This window comes from Perognathus longimembris, chromosome 27 (assembly GCF_023159225.1).
Source record: "Perognathus longimembris pacificus isolate PPM17 chromosome 27, ASM2315922v1, whole genome shotgun sequence".
Classification (NCBI taxonomy): domain Eukaryota; kingdom Metazoa; phylum Chordata; class Mammalia; order Rodentia; family Heteromyidae; genus Perognathus; species Perognathus longimembris.
This window is the reverse complement of record NC_063187.1, coordinates 8,343,164-8,364,031: the sequence shown is the minus strand read 5'-3', so window position 1 is coordinate 8,364,031 and position 20,868 is coordinate 8,343,164. Positions and strand designations below refer to the sequence as shown.

General features: G+C 59.8%; 2 protein-coding genes and 1 non-coding gene across 3 annotated transcripts; all 3 read left to right on the top strand.

Moving 5' to 3' along the window:
* The first annotated feature begins 5,181 nt into the window (after nt 1-5,181).
* Nucleotides 5,182-14,753, top strand: Hdhd5 (haloacid dehalogenase like hydrolase domain containing 5). Its single transcript, XM_048335138.1, has 8 exons — nt 5,182-5,319; nt 7,193-7,396; nt 7,823-7,935; nt 8,764-8,857; nt 10,995-11,028; nt 12,013-12,187; nt 13,701-13,889; nt 14,054-14,753. The coding sequence occupies exons 1-8, from the start codon at nt 5,182-5,184 to the stop codon at nt 14,391-14,393; spliced, it is 1,287 nt and encodes a 428-aa protein (XP_048191095.1). The 3' UTR covers nt 14,394-14,753.
* LOC125342932 lies at nt 12,693-12,803 on the top strand. The gene has a single exon (XR_007209279.1). It is a non-coding gene; the product is annotated as a U6 spliceosomal RNA (small nuclear RNA).
* Nucleotides 14,754-18,716: 3,963 nt separating the features above from the next.
* Nucleotides 18,717-20,309, top strand: Tmem121b (transmembrane protein 121B). Its single transcript, XM_048335249.1, has one exon. The coding sequence runs from the start codon at nt 18,717-18,719 to the stop codon at nt 20,307-20,309; it is 1,593 nt and encodes a 530-aa protein (XP_048191206.1).
* Nucleotides 20,310-20,868: the final 559 nt, after the last annotated feature.

The window sequence follows — 20,868 nt, the reverse complement described above, 5'->3', positions numbered from 1 at the left end:
AGGTAGAACTGGAGCTGGGGCTCAAGTAGTAGAGCACTAGCCTTGAGTGAAAAAGCTAGAGATGGCGCATAGGCCCTGAGTTCGAGCTCCAGGACTGACACACACACATACGTACATACAGAAAGAGGACTAGCTAGGAACGTGGCTCACTGGCAGAGTACTTACCTGAAGACCCCAAGTGCGTAGGTTCCATTCTTAGTGTAAGTGTGTGTGTTTCAGGGTCTTCCTGCCTTGTCTGTTCCCTCTGTGTACAGCATACCCCAAAGGGCTTTAGGGGAGAGCTTCCAGCCCAAAGATTTGTTTTGTTTTGAAATGGGGTCTTGCTGACCCTTCAGCCTCAGCCTCCCAAGTAGCTGGACTGCAGGTGTTGCCACCCTGGTCAGATCTAGCAAGACTTTTTCTTTTTGGGGGGAGGGGGTACTTTAGCACCTAGTGGTGGTTAACTGGAGGTAAAAGTCTCACAGACTTTCCTGCCTGAGCTGGCTTTGAACTGCAGTCCTCAGGTCTCAGCCTCCTGAGTAGCCTGGATTACAGGCCTGAGCCACCAGGGCCTGGCTAGCCTGGCTTTATCACAGAGATTTTGATGCCCTAATGAACAAGACCTATGAGAAGTCGTGGCTCAAGAAGGGAAAGATCAGAATGATCCATTTATAATCTCCACTCCTTTCAAGTACGTGGTCCATCCTCTTACCTTGACTATCCACTACTTGTTTTAGTATAAAATCAGGCTAGACCTTCCCTGTCTCCTCTTATCCCCCAATCCAAACTGGCATGCTGAAGAAGCTCCCTTTGCACCCTGTCACCCTTCCTCCTGGCACACAGCTCCAGAGCCCCGGGGGCAAATGTGACCTCTTGATTTTGGTGTAGCAGCTCTTCACGTCACGGCTGAGGAAGTAGGTCACAGACAGGGTTCTGTGGTGATGGGTAGGGGTGTTATGTCCTAACTCCTGAGTGAGGCTTCTGCTCTCTCCCTGGGTCCTAGGCTCTGTGTGTGTGTGGTGTCCCTCACCCTGCTCGTGTGTGTGTGCGCGCGCGCGGGGCGAGCGCAAATACTGGTACTGGGGCTTGAATTTAGGGCCTGGGTGCTGTCACCTTAGCTTTTTCCACTCAAGACCGGTGCTCTCCCACTTGAGCCATACCTCCAGTTCTGGCTTCCTGCTGGGTTAACTGAAGATTAATGTCTCACAGGGACTTTTCTGCCCTGGCTGACTTCAACCTGGGAAGAAGAGGGAAATGGAGAGGAGAAGGGGGGGCGGGGGGAGGAGTGGGAAGCTAGGGGAAATTCTGAGCGTGTGCCCCCAAGTGGCAGTGTGTTGTAAGCCTGGTGTCCAGCCTGGCCTTGTTAAGGTCATTTGGAGATGCAGTCCCTGGAAGGGATTAGGATAAGATCCTGAATTAGTTCTCCCCAGATCAAGCCTGGCCTCTGGTCCCCCAGCTTGACCTCTGCATATGAATAAGCCCTGAGCCATCACTGGAGCCAAGCTGACCTGATCACCGAGGCCTGAACCTCCAGGACTGTGGGCAGATGGATTTACCCAGACATTACCCAGCCTCTTTCCTGTGGTCGAGGAAAATGGGTGAATACAAGTGAAAACCACAGGCTTGTTAGAGCTAGGAACCACCTCAGAGCAGGCTCCGTTTTAATACGAAACAAGAGGAGGCTACTATTTTGGACTAAGCTGCTGCCCTGAGCCTTAACAGACCAGGCTAAAAAAATCAAAATGGAGTCCATCACCCTGAAGTTCCAAGCCACAAATGGACCAAACCCAGTTCCCAGTCAAGCGGGATTAGAGGTAACAGCCAAATTTCCCAACATCACCAGTTCCATTGCTATGATAATGAAGTTCCCTCGGGTCTTAATCCTCACACAAAAAAGGTAACCTGAAGCCACCTGACCCCAACCAATCAATCATTCCCTATTGTTCAGTAGAAAGTGACTTCCCAATGACCCATCCAGTTTGGGATTTTGTGACTGTTTTCTTCTAGTCTTTAATTTAACACCCTCTACCCAGCTCCCGCAAACATTTGTTTTATGGAATGAGATTTTCCAATTGATGATAAAAGTCAGGTAAGATCTTTAAGCTAGATCATTGTACTGTTGTGCATTAACAATACCCTCTTCCCCCAGGTCTCTGTTACCGAGAAAATGCGAACAGTGCATTTTTATTTACTTATTTTTTAATTAGGAAATTTCTTCAGAGCTGGGGGCTATGGTGGATACCTGTAGTCCCAATTATTCAAGAGGATGAAGGGTTACTTAAGCCCAAGAATTCGAGATAGCTGGGCAGCATAGTAAGGATCAGTCTTAAAAAAAGAGCCTCAGTCCCAAGTATAGGTTAACACTAAATTTCTCTAAATGAGAAACAAAGAACAAGAAATAGTTGAAAAGAATAGTTTTTCCTCTTCCTCAAAATTTCTCAGGAAGATATGCCCTTCTATTATTTTTAATAATGGCACTGGGATTTGAACTCAGAGCCTTGTGCTTGCTAGGCAGGTACTCTGTTTGAGCCACGACTCCAATCCTTTTTTGCTTACATTCTTTTGTTTCATTCTAGTCCTGGGGCTTGAACTCAGGGCCCGGGTATAGTCTCTGAGCTTTTATGCTCAAGGCTAGTGTTCTACCACTTGAGCCACAGTTTTACTTTTGACTTTTGGGTAGTTAACCAGAGACAAAAATCTCAGAACTTGCCTGCCTAGGCTGGCTTTGAACCATGACCCTCAGATCTCAGCCTCTTGAGTAGTTAGGATTAAAGATATGAGCCAGGATTATAGCTATGAGCCACCAGCACCTGACAAATATCTGTATTTTCCTCCTCCTTCCTTCCCTTCCCTTCCCTCCCCCTTCCTCCCTTCCTTCCTTCCTTGCTTCCTTTCTTCTGGTCCTGGGGGCTTGAATTCAGGGCCTGGGCACCATCCCTGAGCTTTTTTGTTCAACGCTAGCACTCTGGAGCCATAGGTCCATGTGCCCCGTCTTCCCCGAAATTAGAGACAGATTTTCCTGCCTTTGAACTCTGTGATCCTCAGACCTGGGCCTCCTGACTAACTAGGCTTACAGGCCTGAGCCACCGGCACCTCCCATTTAATTTTTAAAAACTTATCAGAATAGGATTCTGTAACCCATCTTAATCACCCAATCCAGAGTTCCAAACTATCCCTTCCCCAGGGTCAGGACTCGGTTCTCGTGGTGCTGAGGACCAAGCCAGACCTTCCCACATGCCAGGCCCAGGCTTTGCCACTGAGCCACACCCCCAAGTCCATGAATATTTCCAGGCACATAGTATGTTACCTCAAATAGCAGTCACCCTAAAAATAGCCTGCCCTCTCCAGTCCCTTCTGTGTGTGGGAAGGGTGTAAACAGCCCATTTGGGAGCAGGAAGAGCCCCGAGGGGCCCTGAGGCAGGGTGTGTGTGTGGTGTGTGTGTGTGATTCTGGCCATGTCTTGAGAAGTACCATGCTCTTCAAGGCTCACCACGACGGCACAGCCCTAACCCCTTCCTCCTCCCTCGTCAGGGGGCCCTGCCGCCGGCCTCCCCAAGGCCTTGGCTGGGAGCTGTCCAGGCGCGCTGAGGGCTGACCCGCCCCCCACGGGCGGCCCGGTGGAGGGAGGTCAGGCCAGCGCTTGGGTGAGGGAGGGCGGGGGGGGGGGGGAAGGGGGGCAGCACCGCAGATTCTGAGGTCTGAGGATCCTCGTAGCCGACCTGGGTGACCATGGCTGAGTCCAGGCACAAAGAAGGCCGAGCCTCCCGCTACCCCCGAGGGTGCACAGGGCCCCCGAGTGTGCACAGGGCCCCCGAGGGTGCACAGGGCCCCCGGGCAGCCGGGGTGCCCGCCCCATCCCCGAGCCCGGCCTGCGGCCCCCGCCCCCCCCCCCCCCCCCCGGGCACGGGGCTGGGCTCCTTCCTTCCGGCACGCTGACCCCTCCCCTGACCCCGGGCTCGCCGGCCCCGGAAGCGGCGCCGTTTCCTGTCCCCTCCTTCCCCAGGGAAGAAAGGCCCCGGACGAGCGCGGGCCCGGGGCTCAGCCCGGGAGGCTTCCCTTTGTCCCGGGCCCTGGGCCGGGGCCCAGCCCCCCCCCCCCCCCGCGGACAGCTGTGCCCCCTCCCCCGCGCCCCAGATCCCGCGACGGCCCCGGAGTGGAGCCGGCCATGTGGACGGCAAATGGCGACGGAGGGCCCCCGGCGGCGGCGGCGGGGGCTCCGGGGTCACCCGGGGCCGGCGGCGGGCGGGCGGGCCGCGGCTGCCCCCTGGCGGCCGCGCGCGGCACGGCGGGCGCGGCCGAGCCCGGGCCCCGGGGTCCCCCCCCTCCCGGCGCCCGCCCCGCGGGGTGCCCGGCCCCCCCCCCCCCGGCCGCCCCTGCCCTCCCGCCGGAAGCGGCGCTGTCCGGCTCGGCCCGCGGCCGTGCGCACGGGCCGGGGCGCCACGCGCGGGGCGGGCGGGCGTCTGCGTGGACGCCCCGGGGGGGCGCTCCGCGGGCGGGCCCGGGGCTCGAACTCCGGTTCCCACCTTGGGGCGCGCCGGGTGGAGCGCCGGCCGCGGGGCGGCGCTCGGGGACGGCGCCTCGGGCCTGGGGTTCGAGCCCCCGGACCCGCCCCCTCCGAGGGGTCCCGCCCCGGTCGCCCAGCCAGCACCCGGTCCCGGGAGGACCGAGGGTGGGGCGCGGGCGTCCCCGCCCCGCCCCGCCCAGCCCCCCTGGAAGCCCGGGCGAGAACCCGGTTTCAAAGGCCACGGTGGGGCGTCGGGAAGCGCGGTTTGGGCACCCGGGGGGGCGCGGCCGGGCCAGGCTGCAGGCCGCCCCTCGACGTGCTAGAACACGTGCCTAGCGCACTGTGATAAATACAACAACATAACATAATATAATGGAGTGCGGTGCGGCGCGACGCCGGCGCGGGGCGGAACTCGCGCCCACCGCACACCCCCGAGCCGCGACTGCGGGCTCTGGAGCCGGGACGGAGGACGGCCGGCGCACCGGCAGACGCGCCGGCTCCCCGCGGACGGGCGCACGCCGGGCGCGGGGCGGCCGGCAGACCCCGGTCCCCCGGAGCGCTCCTCCCACCGCCGGACTACAACTCCCGAGAGACCTCGCGCGCCGACGCCCTCCGATTGGCCGAGCGGAGGGGCGGGGCCGGCCGGGAGGAGGGGGTGGGGCGGGCCGTGCAGTCTGCGCGCGCGCGGCCGGCGACCGATGGCTGCGCTCGTGGGATCGGCGGCGCTCCGCGCGGGGCGCGGGCTCCGCGGGCTCCGCGGGCGGACGGCGCGCTCGGCAGCCGGGCTCCGGAGCCTGGGAGGGCCCCGCAGGGGCTACGCCCCGGGCCGCGCGGAGGTGAGGGCGCACGTGCTCCGCGGGGCGGGGCTCGGGGCGGCGGGGGGCCGGGGAGGGTCCGCCGGGCGTCCCGCCTCCCGGAGGCCGCGTCCTCCGCGCCGTCCAGCCGCTCGCGCCTTCGGGCCGGCCCCCACGTGCTCACCTCTCCGGCGGGGCGCGGTCTTCTCCCTCCTCGGCTCTTCACGGGGACACTGCGGTTGTGACTGGCGCGCACGGGCGGCCTGGGGTCGCGGACGGAGCCGAGGGCGGGACGGCGGCGCCGCGCCGTGGGCCGTGGGCGCCGGGTGGGGCGGCTGACCGGGCGCCCGGGGGAGCGCGGCACGGGAGGTGGGCGGGCCCGGGGCTCCGCGCAGGTGCGGCTGCGGCCTGGAGTCAGGTGTTGGCGGTTCCCAAGGCCGGAAATGCGCCCGGGCTCGCTCGATCCCGAGCTCCCCGGGCTTCGAACTTAGCTCCCGGCGTCGCTAGGACTACAGGTGTGACCCACGGGTGCCCAGCACCTTTTTTCTTTCTTGAGGTGCTGAAGATGTAACCAGAGCCACAAGCATGCGAGGCAGGTGCTCCTACCCCGAAGTTGGTTTTTACTGGTTTATTTCTCACTAGCCATTACTATGTTTCCTTACCCATTGTTTTTGCTAGGTAATGCCATTTGGAGATAAAGACACCTCCTCAGAACTTTGGTACAAAGAATAAATAAAAGTCCCTTTGTTACAGTGCCTGGCTTGGTGCCCAGTACAGCCTCCTGGGCAGGGCAAAACAGGCTGGGGCACAGAACCTTTGGCACTGTTTGTGTGGGCATTTCCTATTTGGAGTGAGGGGTCTGGTGAGTTTCTCTCTGGCTGTTCCCTGGCTTTCCCGTGGTCAGAAATGACTTTTTTTGTGAGTTCTGGGGCTCGAACTTAGGGCCTGGACTCTGTCCCTGAGCCTCTTTTTGCTCAAGGCTAGCGCTCTACCACTTGAGCCACAGCGCCACTTCTGGCTTTTTCTGAGCAGTTTATTGGAGAGAAGAATCTCACAGACTTGCTTGCCCAGGTTGGCTTTTTTTTTTTTTGGCCAGTCCTGGGCCTTGGACTCAGGGCCTGAGCACTGTCCCTGGCTTCTTTTTGCTCAAGGCTAGCACTCTGCCACCTGAGCCACAGCGCCCCTTCTGGCCGTTTTCTGTATACGTGGTGCTGGGGAATCGAACCTAGGGCTTCATGTATGGGAGGCAAGCTCTCTTGCCACTAGGCTATATTCCCCAGCCCCCCAGCCTCCTGAGCAGTTAGGATTACAGGTGTGAGTCGTGGGTGCTTGGGCAATTTTCTTTTTTCCCTACTTAAAATTTGTTACAGTTGGGCTGGGGATATGGCCTAGTGGCAAGAGTGCCTGCCTCATATACATGAGGCCCTGGGTTCGATTCCTCAGCACCACATATACAGAAAATGGCCAGAAGTGGCGCTGTGGCTCAGGTGGCAGAGTGCTAGCCTTGAGCAAAAAAGAAGCCAGGGACAGTGCTCAGACCCTGAGTTCACGGCCTAGGACTGGCCAAAAAAAATAAATAAAAATTTTTGTTACAATTAAGGGGTTTTATAAAGGGGTTACAGTTCCACAAGTCAGGTTATAAGTACAATGGTCTTGGACAATGTCACCCCTTCGTTTGCTCTCCCCCATTGTGTGTGTGTGTGAGGGGTTTGTGCGGTTACTAGACTTGAGCAGAGCCTTAAGCTTTTGCCTGGCCTTTTCAGTCAAGGCTGGTGCTCTGCCACTCTAGCATTTTGTTATTTCTGATGTCATTTCTCTGGGCAAGTTGAGTACGAGCCCCTCTGTCTTGTTTCTTTTTCCTTCTTTTCCTCTGCTTCTTGCCTCATGGTGGCCGTCTCCTCTCTTCCCTCTGCAGAGCACCCCCACCTTTGGGTTTCTGTTGGACGTCGATGGTGTGCTGGTCCGGGGCCACAAGGTCATCCCCGCTGCATTGGATGCCTTTGCAAGGCTGCTGAACCCGCAGGGGCAGCTCCGGGTACCCGTGGTTTTTGTCACCAATGCTGGAAACATCTTACAACACAGCAAAGCCCAGGAACTGTCAGCCCTGCTGAGATTTAAGGTAAGAAGTACTGATACCCCAAACTACTTCTACAGCCTTTCCTTACTGGGTCAGGGTGTAGTCTCATTGATAAGCCTTGGGTCAGTGGGAATCTTCTAGTTCTTAGGGAAAAACAACCTGAAGTTTCGGTTTTCTTTTCTATTTTGTGGTGCCAGATCTGGGACTTGAACTCAGGGCCTAGGCACTATTCCATAGCTTTTTTTGCTCAAGGCTGGTGCTATGCCACTTGAGCCACAGCTCTGCTTCCAGCTTTTTGGTGGCTATTGGGAAATGAGTCTCCTGGACTTTTCTGAACCTCAATCCTCAGATTCTCAGCCTCCTGAGTAGCTAGGCGTGTAGGAATGAACCACCATAGATGAAAGGAGCCTGCTGCTTCTCTGTTCCCTTCTCTCCGCCTTCCCCTCTCTTTCTCGGCTGTCCCTCCAGGTGGATCCAGACCAAGTCATTCTCTCTCACAGCCCCATGAAGCTCTTCTCGCAGTTCCACAACAAGCGGATGCTGGTGTCTGGCCAGGGGCCTCTGGTGGAAATTGCCCGAGCGTATCCTTTTGTCTTCTTGCTCTGGTTAGAGAGGGAGGGGCAGGACAGGGGCCTCCCTCACTTGGCCAGGAGTTCAAGCCCAAGGACTGGAGGGGAACAAAAAAGAAAGATTCTAATTGTCACAGGTCCTGCGAGGAAGGGACTGGCCCTGGGGTGGGCGTGTCCTAGAACATCACGGAGGGTCCGGCTGTACCCTCGGGAGCCTTGTTCAGGCTTCCCTGGCAGACGGCACAGGTAGGAGGTTGGGACGGAGTTGTGGGGAATTAGAGAACAGGGAAAGTGGGCTGGGGAAGGGACCGTAGAGTGAATCAATGTGAGCTTTGCTGCTGCTGGTGGATCAGATGGAGTCATTTTGGGGAAACATTGTGAACATCACCTGAAATCCTGTCCAGTGAAGATGTCAGGCTAGAGTCGGGGGTAGACAGATGGAAGCAGGTCTTAGAGGAGAAAAGGCCGGAGCCACCTTGACTGTCTGTGCGACCTCCCCTCCCTTGCTGAATTGGGCAAGGTTTTAGTTCTAACTTCTCTGTGACTGCTGAGCTCCCAGCACTGGGACAGAGCTGTTAATAGCAGCACTGTTTGGGGCATGGTCTAAGCATGCTGTAAGCTCCTTGAGTACCAGGGTCCAGCCTGGCACAGGCCTGCTGGCTGCTGAGTTGTTCAGGGGTCCTTGTGTCCAGTCTGTCTATATGGTCACAGACTGGCTGCTGACCCCTGCAGGACTTAGAGTTCCTGCTTGATGCCTGGCGTGATCGGGGCCCGGCATGGGCCCCTTACTCCATCTCCCAGTCCTGTCCAACTGTACTTTCTTGACCATGCTCCATGCAGACTAGGCTTCCAGGACGTGGTGACGGTGGATGAGCTTCGGAAGGCCTTCCCAGTGCTGGACATGGTGGACCTGGCAAGGCGGCCAAAGACCACGGTAATCCATTCCCCGTCTCACATACCCGGTCTCTGGGTGCCACTGACCTCCAGCCCCCTCGTCGCCCTCCTGCCGAGAGCTGTGATCTGGCTTTGCTTGGAGCTCCCTGCAGGGGTGCAGCTGCTCCAGGACTCTTCCCTGGCTAGATAGGAAGGGCCCAGAAGAGCAGTGGTTGAAGCCCTTGCTCTTCTGCCTCTCAGAGCCAGAGCATCTCTTCCAGCTGTTAGTGTTGACTGGCTGACTTTCCCGGTGTTGCTTAGGATGCATTATCTCATTGCTGCTTCTGCAGTGTGCTCCATACAGAGTTGCCCTTGTGACAAGCAGTTGTGTTGGTCAGGCACTGGTGGCTCACACTGTAATTTTAGCTACTCAGGGGGCTGAGACCTGAGGATTGCAGCCTGGGCAGGAAGTCTGTGAGACTGATGAACCACAAACAGCTGGAAGTAGAGCTGTGGCTCAAGTGGGAGAGCACTAACCTAGCGCAGAAAAGCTCAGGGACAGTGCCCAGGACTGGCATAAACAAAACAAGCAGCCTTCTAGGTTTAGCTCATCTGTGAAGCAGCTTGATCTCTGTAATTCTGGGACTTGCACCTGGACATGTTAGGCAGTGCTCTGCTGCTGAGCATCACCTCAGCCCATGATTTCTTTCCTGTGGTTTCTGTGGAGCGTGTTAACTTTATATCAGTCATGTAACTTGCTTATTAAATCAGACCACCCTCAGAATTTGATGAAATATGCTTGTAAATAGACTTACTATGTTTATTTAGATACCGTCAGCCCTTCCAGAGTATTCTAGTTACAGAGTACATCTTCTTGGAGAGTCTCCTTTTTTTTTTTGGGCCAGTCCTGGGCCTTGGACTCAGGGCCTGAGCACTGTCCCTGGCGTCTTCCTGCTCAAGGCTAGCACTCTGCCACTTGAGCCACAGCGCCGCTTCTGGCCGTTTTCTGTATATGTGGTGCTGGGGAATCGAACCTAGGGCCTCGTGTATCCGAGGCAGGCACTCTTGCCACTAGGCTATATCCCCAGCCCCAAGAGTCTCCTTTTTTTGAGGGGGACAGAGGTTTATTTGGGGGCCGCGGGGCCTTAGTCCTTGGTGGCAGCCTTCCTCCTGGCAGCCAGCACCCTGCTCGGGTCTCTCTTAGCACAGGTGTGCATCTTCACCCTTTTCTTGTTTGTTTTTTTTTGGCCAGTCATGGGGCTTGGACTCAGGGCCTGAGCACTGTCCCTGGCTTCTTCCCGCTCAAGGCTAGCACTCTGCCACTTGAGCCACAGCGCCACTTCTGGCCGTTTTCTATATATGTGGTGCTGGGGAATCGAACTCAGGGCTTCATGTATGTGAGGCAAGCACTCTTGCCACTAGGCCATATTCCCAGCCCTTCACCCTTTTCTTGATGTATTCGAGGGCCCGTTTGTCCTCGGAAGCCTTGATAGCTCCCCGGCACGCCGCCTGCACAATGCACAGCCAGACACCTCACGGACGGTGTCCTGCATGAGCTTGGCAAGCTTGGTGGGGCCCCCGAGGTGGCGATTCCCCCACATTCTCGGTCACTTTGTGGCCCTTGCTGCGGTCACGGCCATGGGTTGGTGCTCCAATGGCTGCTCTAGTGGAAGGCGGGAGTTTTCTTTTAGAAGCATGCAAATCCTGTGGCAAGCTAGAAAACAGAGTGGGAACAGATCTCAGGATAGCCGTTGGGTGGCTGAGCCAACATTGCAATGGCCAGGGAAGAATGGAAGGTAAGGTGCAGGTCCTGCCTCTCAAACTGACATGGTGACAGGGCCTGGTGTTCCTATTTCTTCATAGACCGCCTTTCCCTTTAGCCAACTGGCCTAGAGCCTCTCTTTGCTGGTATGACATCTTGCTTTCTATCCTGGCTGGAGAAAGACAGCCTCCTGCCCTTTTCCTGGCTGACTTCACTTGCGGTGTCCCTCATCTTGCAGTGGACCGATCTGGTCATTGTCTTTTACCCTTCTTTTGAGGATCTCCTTCCTGTAAGCTTTTCCTTGGCGGGCGCCAAGGATGGGGATAGTCTCTGGCCTGGGTGTGCTTTGTTTTTGCTCCCGTCCACCTGTGGAGACAGGCTCCAGAACTGGACCGTGACCTTGTCACTGATGGGCCTCTTCTTTGTCTCTTGGCAGCCCCTTCCGAGGAATGACTTCCCGGCCATTGAAGGTAAAAGAGATCCTCCCCGTTCCCTCGTGGGCCTGGGGTCTTAGTTTCTTTCTCCTTCCAGGCTGTTTTAGTGTGACTGCCTGCAGTCTGCTTGAGTAGCAAGGGAGGGGGGGCATTGCACAACTAGGTGCCTGAGTTCTGGCCATGGGTCTCGTCACTACTTCTGCTACACTGGTTGCTTATCTTCCTTTGCACACCCCACTCTCAGAAAAATGGGAAGCTAGGGGGGCTGGGGATATAGCCTAGTGGCAAGAGTGCCTGCCTCGGATACACGAGGCCCTAGGTTCGATTCCCCAGCACCACATATACAGAAAATGGCCAGAAGCGGCGCTGTGGCTCAAGTGGCAGAGTGCTAGCCTTGAGCGGGAAGAAGCCAGGGACAGTGCTCAGGCCCTGAGTCCAAGGCCCAGGACTGGCCAAAAAAAAAAAAAAAAAAAAAGAAAAATGGGAAGCTAGGAACCCATAGAGTAGAAAGGTACTAAGTACTCAGGAGGCTGAGATCTGAGGATCACAATTCAAAGCCAACCTGGGCAAGGAAGTCCATGAGACTCTTCTCTCTAATCCATCACCAAAAAGCCAGAAGTGGAGTTGTGGCCCAGGTGGTAGGACACTAGCCTTGAGCAAAAAAGCTCAGGGACAACACTGGTGAAAGAGGGAGGCTGAGTCCTCTGCCCACGGGCTGTACCAGTCCCTAGGATTTAGTGGTAAACAGGGGAGGCCGAGTCTGGGGGACCGAGCCCCAACGGATAGGAGGAAGCAGCTGGGACTTGCGGCTTTCAGTTTTTGGCCTGTCTGAACTACCAGTGGACACAGTGAAGATGGAGCTCTTAGGGTGCTCCTTGCTCTGTACTCCCAGGTGTAGTGGGTGCTTCTTGCTCTGTTCTCCCAGGGTGTACTGGTGACTGTGTTGGTCAGGGCCAGTTCAGGGAGCCACACTCTTGCCCGTGTCCCTGCACACCTCACTCCGGTGCCTTTGCTTTTAAGGGGTGCTTCTCCTTGGGGAGCCAGTCCGCTGGGAGACGAGCCTGCAGCTCATCATGGATGTCCTCCTCAGCAATGGGAGCCCAGGAGCTGACCAGGCACGGGTCCCCTACCCCCACCTCCCGGTGCTGGCCAGCAACATGGATCTCTTGTGGATGGCAGAAGCCAAGATGCCCAGGTGAGGCCTGGGATGTGCGGGCAGCTTCCCGCCTGTTATTCCACACTTGGCGGCTGGAGCCCACTTGGCTGGGAGCGAGTCTAAGGGCCACGCCCTTTAGTTGATTTTGGGCGCTCCATCCTTATAATCTTCATAGAAAATGCTCCTCTGGTAGAAGCCGTGCTTGTTGTTGAGTTGTATCAATGTACATTATTCACCCACTGTTCCTTCCTGTCCTCTGGCCTGTGCTGCTGGCCCCATCAATTGTTAGCATTGACTTGAGATGCAGGGCAGGGAAAGCCTTCACTATTGTGCTGTAGACCCGTGTACTGACACCCAGTGGACGAGGCATGTGGATACCGAGCAGGCCTCCTCCGCCACTCGGCTGTGAGGGTCTCCTCTGTCCTTACCTCAAGGCCAGTGGACAGCCACGCCACGCTGTTCGGGTCTGTCTGCTGAGAAGCTTGCCGAGCCTTGGGTCCTCTCACCTTGCTCTGGGAGCGCCTGGTCAAGAGAACAGGGTCAGGTGCTCACTTCGGCAGCACATGCACTGAAACTGGAACGAGGCAGAGAATAATGATTAGCATGGCCCCTGCGCAAAGATGACACACAAATTCGTGAAGCATTCCATATTTTTTGCCTAAGTCAGATGTTTTTAATACATTGACTTGCTGATTAAAAAAGAAAGAGAGATAGAGAGAACAGGGTCAGGGCCCCAGAGTGCCTTGGTTCATGTGAGTCAGTGATCTCAAGGAGACAGGCGTTCTCTTTTACCACGGTTTTGGTGGTGTTGTTTTTTTTTGGGGGGGGGGGTCGGTCATGGGACTTGAACTGAGGTCCTAGGCACTGTCCCTGAGCTCTTTCATGCAAGGCTAGTGCTCTACCACTTTGAGCCACAGCACCACTTCCAGTTTTCTGATGGTTAATTGGAGATAAGAGTCTCAAGCAGTGCACCTGTGGCTCACACCTGTAATCCTAGTTACTGAGGAGGCTGAAATCTGAGGCTCCTAGTTCAAAGCCAGCCTGGGCAGGAAATGCTGTATTTTTATCTCTTATCTCCAGTTAACCACCAGAAACGCAGAAATGGCTCTGTGGCTCAAAGTGGTAGAGCACTAATGTTGAGTGCTCAGGGATAGTGTCCAGGCCCTGAGTTCAGCCCCACCACTGATCAAAAAAAAAAAAAAAAGTCTCACAGACTTTCCTGTTGAGGCTGGCTTTGAACTGCCATCCTCAGATCTTAGCCTCCTGAGTAGCGTGAGCCACCAGCACTTTTTTTTTTATTTGATAGTCTAAGTTGGCCACCGATTCATAATCCTGACTCACTCTCCTGAGTTGCTGTAACTAGGATTTTTCTGAAAGTTAATTGTGAAAAGCGGTTTCTATGCTAGAAGACTGCTGAGTAATGTTTGCTTTTCCTGTGAGTAATTTAACTGTGGTCCACTGCTCCAGGGCCCGGGGCTGGGAAGGATGGGGACTGCCCAGTGAGTGGCAGGTGGCTTAGAAGGCCAGGTCACTGAGGGCTCTTTGGGAGCAGGTTTGGCCACGGCACCTTTCTGCTTTGCCTGGAAACCATCTACCGGAAAGTGACGGGCAAGGAGCTGAGATACGAGGGCCTGATGGGCAAGCCCAGCATCCTTACTTACCAGTATGCAGAGGACCTGATCAGGCAGCAGGCGGAGAGGCGGGGCTGGGCCGCCCCCATCCGGAATCTCTACGCCGTGGGGTAAGGCCCTTGGCCTCTCCTCACCCTTGCCCCTCCTCCTGTCCTTACACTCCTCTCACAGTCCCCTTCCCTCCTCGGCCCCCTTACCCTCTGTCACCTATCTTTCCCCACAACTGACCTCCATTCTCTGCCTGTGACACTGAGCCTGGCTCTCCTCTTTGCAGTGACAACCCTATGTCTGACGTGTACGGTGCCAACCTCTTCCACCAGCACCTGCAGATGGCGAAGCATGGCAGGGCACAAGAGCCAGAGGCCCGTGGCCTGCGGAAGCAGCAGCCCTCGGCCACCCAGAGCTGCACCTCCATTCTGGTGTGCACTGGTGTGTACAGTCCCCAGGACGTAGGGTCCGCTGAGCTGCATGCGGGCGCCGAGGGCGTGGAGCCTCCGTTCCACGGGCACAGGGACTTTGGCTTCAGTCTGGGGCTCATGGAGGCGTCGCACGTTGTGAAGGACATCAGCGAGGCGGTGCAGCTGGTCTTCCACCGGGAGGGCTGGGCTGGGTAGCGAGTGGGCGCTGGGGCAGGAGAGGCCCAAACCACAGGGGGAACCCTGTCCGCCAGACTCCCTCGCCCAGGACTCAGAGTCACAGCCTGGCGCTCTGGCCAGGAACAGCCAAGGGCAGCACTCGCGCAGACCCATGGAGGTGAAATTGCCACGCACCTCTCCGTGCAGTCTGCCCTCTTGCCAGTCCCTTTACCTCTGTGCCTCAGTTTCCTCCTTTCAGTAGGGACTTCTGAAAAGGGAAGCAGCCTGGAATCATGTGGAGGCTTCTGGAGACTTGGCTCTCACTGAAGCAACCACTGCATGACAGCAAGGTGTGTCACCTAATGTGCTAGTTTTTACTATAGTTTATTGCCCAGGGATGCTGGGGCTTATTTTTTTTAATTTAATTAAAAAAATTTTTTTTTTGCCAGTCCTGGGCCTTGGACTCGGGGCCTGAGCACTGTCCCTGGCTTCTTTTTGCTCAAGGCTAGCACTCCGCCACTTGAGCCACAGCGCCCCTTCTGGCCGTTTTCCGTATATGTGGTGCTGGGGAATCGGACCCTGGGCTTCATGTATACGAGGCAAGCACTCTTGCCACTAGGCCATATCCCCAGCCCCTGGGGCTTATTTTTTTAAATTAAAATGATCCTAATAAATATTAATTGTGCTATCTCTTGTGCGGCATGTACTCAAAAGTTCCACGGGGAGCAGAGGGTGGGTGATGGCAATCTCCCTGGAGGCACAGGGATTTGCAGCATTTCAGCTCGTGGAGCCTGTGTCCCTCCTCCTGTTCCCCCAGCCCCCACCCGGGCTGTGCTGTGAAGTCCATGTCTGTCTGTGTCACAGGATTGTGTGCGAGGTAACTGAGTGACTAGGATGTCCAGGTCGGGTCAGTTAGCGTTCTCAGGGCAGGCATTTCAGGGCCCTCTGGGGGACCAGGTTCTCGCCCCACCCCCCTTGGGGTGTTTGCGCTGGTTTGGGTCTAGGGTCTCCCCCAAAGTCTTGTGGAACCTAGGCAGTAGGGCCTAGTGGGAGGAGGTTAAGTCATTGGGCACGTCCTAGGAGAAGACATTATGACTGCAGCTCTCCTCCTCTTTCTCCATGGCCGTGAGGTGAGCTGCTTCCTCTGCCAAGTGCCTCGGAAAACATGAGCCACCACCACCCTTTCCTCCCAAGAAGCCGAGCCTCATCGTGCGGGTCCTCTGGATGCTCAGCTCTACTGTGAAGGTCTCTGGCATTCTGAGGAGAGAGGAGAGGGCAAAGAAAGCGGCGCACACAGCTGGTTCCCTCTGAGACCTTTTAGAAGCTACTGAATGCCCAGTTTGTTTGGGTGCCTGCCTTCGGGGTCACCCAGGCCCCTTCAGCAGTGAGGGCAAGTCTGCCCAGGCAGAACTGGGTCTCTGTCTGTAAGGAAGGGTAGAGCGTGCATACTGGGAAGGTGCCCAGAAGGTACTGAGCTGCTGGGTTTGGAACCAGGGCCCTCAAGCCAGGGAAGGCCTCTGTCTCTAAGCCTCAGCCCAGTCCTGGCTTGATGTCTTTTTTCTTTTAGTTTTGTCTGTTGGTACTGGGGCTTGAACTCAGGGCTTTGTACCTTTGCCTGACTTTTTCACAGAGGGCTAGCGCTTTACTGCTAGTGCCATACCTCCACGGTTCATTGGAGACCAGCCTCACAGACTTTCCTGGCTGGGCTGGCAGCTTCCGCAGTAGCTAAGTGGTAGGCGTGAGCCTTCAGACATACTGAGGCCTGCCAGGGTAGCTGTCAGCCGGTGGGTGATAATGGGTCCAAAGTCACAGTAGGAAGGGCCCAGCCCCCAGGTGTCAAGGCCACTGCCTCTCTGAGCCTGTCTCCCCCTCTCCGCCCCCCCCCCCACCCCCAGGCAGGTGTGTGGTCTCTGGGGTCCTTTCTTGTAGGTGTCTGGGTTTCCTAAAGATATCACAAGCTATTCCAGGCTGGGTGCAACTGTGACTTCCACAGATGGGTGTTGTGGGGCAGGGCCAGCACTGGGCTTCAGGGGCTCACAGCAGAGTGTGAATTCACGCCAACCCCTTTCATTTGCTCAATCCTCAACTGCAGGAAGAGGAGGCATTTTTGTGTTTTAATAGAACGGGATTCCTTCCATTTGAATAGGGTACACTGGGCTCTGTCCCTGAGCTGCTTTTGCTCGAGGCTGGCACTCTACCACTTCACCCACTGCACCACTTCCAGCTTTTTCTGTGTATGTGGTACTGAGGACTCGAACCCAGGGCTTCATTGCACGCTAGGCGAGCTCTCTACCACTAAGCTATATTCCCAGCCAGCCTCCCTCCCTCCCTCCCTCCCTCCCTCTTTTGGTGTGGGCAGGTGGTGCTGAACGCCTCAAATTCCAACTTCTTGGGTCTCTGCAGTCACTGCTTTGCCATCTCAACAGTGTCTCCTCTCCACCTGAGAATGCCCCTTCTGGCAGCGGGAGGCGGGGCAGTGGGTGTGTGAGGAAGCAGTGCCTAGGTTGCTGTGGCAACCAATGCTGCCTGGGGGGTGGAATTCTAAAATATCTCTGCTGTAATAGTTGGGTTTTTTTGAACACAATCCTGTCAGTTCCCCAGTGCTTCCTGCTGCTAGGGTGGGCTGTGCTGGAGCCCGGTCCCCTGCCCGGGCTTCCGGGGGGCTGGAGGTAGGAAGCTCACACATTCTCCTTGCTTTGCTTCTAGTTCTTGGGTCCAAAGGCCCAGTCACTTTCTCACAGGGGAAGGAGAGAAGGGATCTAGCTTGAGGCTCTCCTCACCTCTTCCCACTCTTCCTCAAACTTGCTCGCCAGCCTTTGCCAAGCAGAGCAGCCTGGCATTCCGGCTCTGTCCTCCCTTCCGGTCTGCCCCCTCTTTTTCTGCTTTGATTTCCTTTGTTGGTGCCATTCATTTTCTAACAAGGAACTGTTAGCACCCATCTCCTGAGGACCGGAAAGGAAACTTGTCTTGGAGAAGCTGATTGCGGTCCCGGCCCTGGGCTTGCCCTTGCACACCGAGTTTTCACAGGGTCACGGTGGTGAACACTATACAGGCTCCCCGCTGGGCGAGCTCACCCCTTCATTGCCATGCGGCTCATCTACTTTGCTCCTACCAAGGACTTGCTCTGCTTCTTCAATCTCAGGCCTAGCACCAGGCTCAGGGACTGGCATGGCCATGGCGACTTGGACTTCGTCCCTGGGAAGGGCTCTGGCATATGGCTGCCCAGTTGTAGCCCGCCATTGGTGCTGGCTGGCAGGCCAGGTGTAGAAGCCTGAACCCTTCCTGCTGCCTAGTGCTCAGAGGACGTCCACACCCAGGCCTGGTCTACACCGAGGCTTGGCAGGGCCCCCAGCCCATACCCCAGGGGTGGTTCCGCCAGGATAGTGGAGAACCTTCTGTCCACCCTGCCATCAGGGGCCCCAGCCGCCTCACACCCCCAGACCCTTAGCCCTCCCCGGGCCCACAGCCCCTTCCCCCTAGCCCTCCCAAGGCCCATCCATAGCCCTCCCCAGGCCCACGCCCCCCCCACCAAGGCCCATCCACAGCCCTCCCCAGACCCACGCCCCCCCCCCCACCAAGGCCCATCCATAGCCCTCCCCAGACCCACGCCCCCCCACCAAGGCCCATCCACAGCCCTCCCCAGACCCACGCCCCTCCCCACCAAGGCCCATCCACAGCCCGCCCCAGGCCCCCCCCCCACCAAGGCCCATCCATAGCCCTCCCCAGGACCCCCCCACCAAGGCCCATCCACAGCCCTCCCCAGACCCCGCCCCTCCCCACCAAGGCCCATCCACAGCCCGCCCCAGGCCCCCCCCCCACCAAGGCCCATCCATAGCCCTCCCCAGGACCCCCCCACCAAGGCCCATCCATAGCCCTCCCCAGGCCCCCCCCCCCACCAAGGCCCATCCACAGCCCGCCCCAGGCCCACGGCCGCCGGGCTCCAGCTCTGCCTCGCCGCGCGCCCCTCCTCCCGCGCGCGGATCCACCCAGCCAGGCTTTCCTCCTCCTCGTCGTCTCCCCTCCTCTCCCCCACGAATCCAGTCCTGGTTTCCGCGCCGCCAGCCCCGCTCCCGCCCGCCGGGCTCGCCCCGCTCGCGCCGCCCCCCACCCCCCCGCCCCGCCTCCGCCCGGCGCCCACCCGCGCTCGGCCCCGCTCGCGCCCACCCCGCGCGCGGCCACCCGGGGCTCGGCCCGCCCAGGACCCCGGCTCCAGTCGGGATCTCGCCGCCCGCCGCCCGCCGCCCGCCGGGGCAGCTGGGGAGGGGGCGGCAGCCGGGCCCCGCGCCGCCCCGCCCGTCCGCCCGCCCGCCGGGGGTGGCGGAGCGCGAGCCGCGGGCGGCGCCCCGAGCCCCTCGGAGGACAATGCGCCCCGCGCCCGGCCGCCCGCGCCCGCTGTCATCCGCGTGCGCCCCGGCCCCGCCGGCCCCCGCCGCCGCGCGGCTGCAGCCCCGGTTCCTCCGGGGCGGCTCGGGCGACAGCAGCGCCGGCTCCCCGGGCAGCAGCACGGGCGCCGAGCGGGAGGACGACGACGACAGCGGCAGCATCCGCCGGCCGCTGGTGCCGGGCGCCGCCGCCGCGCTCGCGGGCCCCGCGGCTCCGGGCGCCGCCGCCGCCGCCTCGCCGGCCTCCAGCTCGCCCTCCGCGCCGGCCTCCACGCCCGCCTCCCGCGGCGGCATGACGGCCGCGGACCTCGGCGGGGCCGTCGGGGGCCCCGGGGCGCACGCGGGCGGCGCCTCCCGGGGCGGCGGCGGCGGCTGCGGCTGCTGCGGGCGCCCGGCGCGGCCCGGGCGCGGGGGTCGGCGGCGCGGCTGCGGCCCGGGGCCCGCGTGCCGGCGGGTCTACCAGGCGCTGTCGGTGGCGCTGCTGCTGGCGCAGGGCGGCCTGCTGGACCTGTACCTCATCGCCGTCACCGACCTCTACTGGTGCTCCTGGATCGCCACCGACCTGGTGGTGGCGGCGGGCTGGGCCATCTTCTTCGCCAAGAACAGCCGGGGCCGCCGTCGGGGCGGCGCGCCCGGCCCGCCCCCGCCGCCCCACCACCACGCGCCGCCGCCCGCGCCCCTGCACCTGCCGGCGGGCGCCGCCGGGGCCAAGGCGGGGGCGGCGGCGGCGGGGCGCGCGGGGCGCGGCGGCCCGGGGGGCGGCCCCGACGGCGGCCCCGCGGCGGCGGGCGAGTTCGCCTTCGCTTACCTGGCCTGGCTCATCTACGCCATCGCCTTCACCCCCAAGGTGGTGCTCATCCTGGGCACCTCCATCTTGGACCTGGTGGAGCTGCGCGCGCCCCTCGGCACCACCGGCTTCCGCCTGACGCTGGCGCTGTCGGCGCCGCTGCTCTACGGCCTGGTGCGCGCCGTCGGCGGGGCGGGCGCGGGCTCGGCCGGGCCGCTGCTCCTGCGCCCGCAGCGGCACCGCGCCGCCGGCTGCTTCCTGGGCACCTGCCTGGACCTGCTGGACAGCCTCTCGCTGCTGGAGCTGGTGCTGGACGGCCGCGCGCCGCTGCCCGCGCACCTGCGCCACCTGCTCCTGGCCGGCTACTTCCTCACGCTGGCCTCGCCCGTGCTCTGGCTGTACGAGCTGGGCGCGCGGGGCCCCGCGGCGCCGCCCCGCGCCGGCGCCCGCCTGCTGCGCCTGCTGGGCGGCTGCCTGGTGGACGCGCCCCTGCTGGCGCTGCGCGGCCTCCTGCTGGCCGGCTACCGGCAGCCCCTCTCCATCTTCATGCTCAAGAACCTCTTCTTCCTGGGCTGCCGCGGCCTGGAGGCCCTGGAGGGCTGCGGGGACCCGGGGCCGCGGGCCTCGCCCGGACGGGCCTCCCCGGGCCGGGCCCGGGGCGGCGGCGGGGCCCCGCCCTCCGCCCCGCCGCCCCCGGGAGGCCCCCAGCCCGGCCACGGCGCCCCCGAGCACGAGGGGGGCCCCCAGGGCTACGTCAACACCCTGGCCGTGGCCTCCCAGAACTGAGGGGCCGCGGCTCACCGGAACCGGAAGTGGCCCGGCGCGGACCTCCCTCGCCTGGGCCGCGCGAGGCCCGGCGCTCGCTCGATCGCTCGCTGCATCCGGACCGGCCAGGCGTGTGGACGAAGAGACTCCATGAGGCCAGGGCCCCCTGCCCCCCTCCGCACCCTGACCCACAAGAGGTGGTGGGGAGGTGGGCAGCGAACCCTCAAAGCCCACTCCACGTCCGCCGAGGGGCCGCACGGCGCCGCCCCGGCTTCCCCGGTCCACACGTGTTCCCATCCATTGTGGTGCTGGCCTCCAGGCAGGGTGCTGGCCTTGGGCCGGGGGTTGGGGGGGGGGTGTCCTGTGCCGGGGCCCACTGTGTGGGTGAAGGCGCAGTGACCTCCCTCACATCTGCTCGTGTCCCATGCAACCCCCCACCACCCCACACGCCACCACCTTCCTTCCCTTCCCTGCGTGGATCTACAGCCATGAATTCCCAGAGGGCAGCGTGGGGACCCCTGGCTGCTGCCCGGCCGCTCTCTTTGGAGGGAGCCGCTTTCCAGGGCCTCCCTAACCCTGT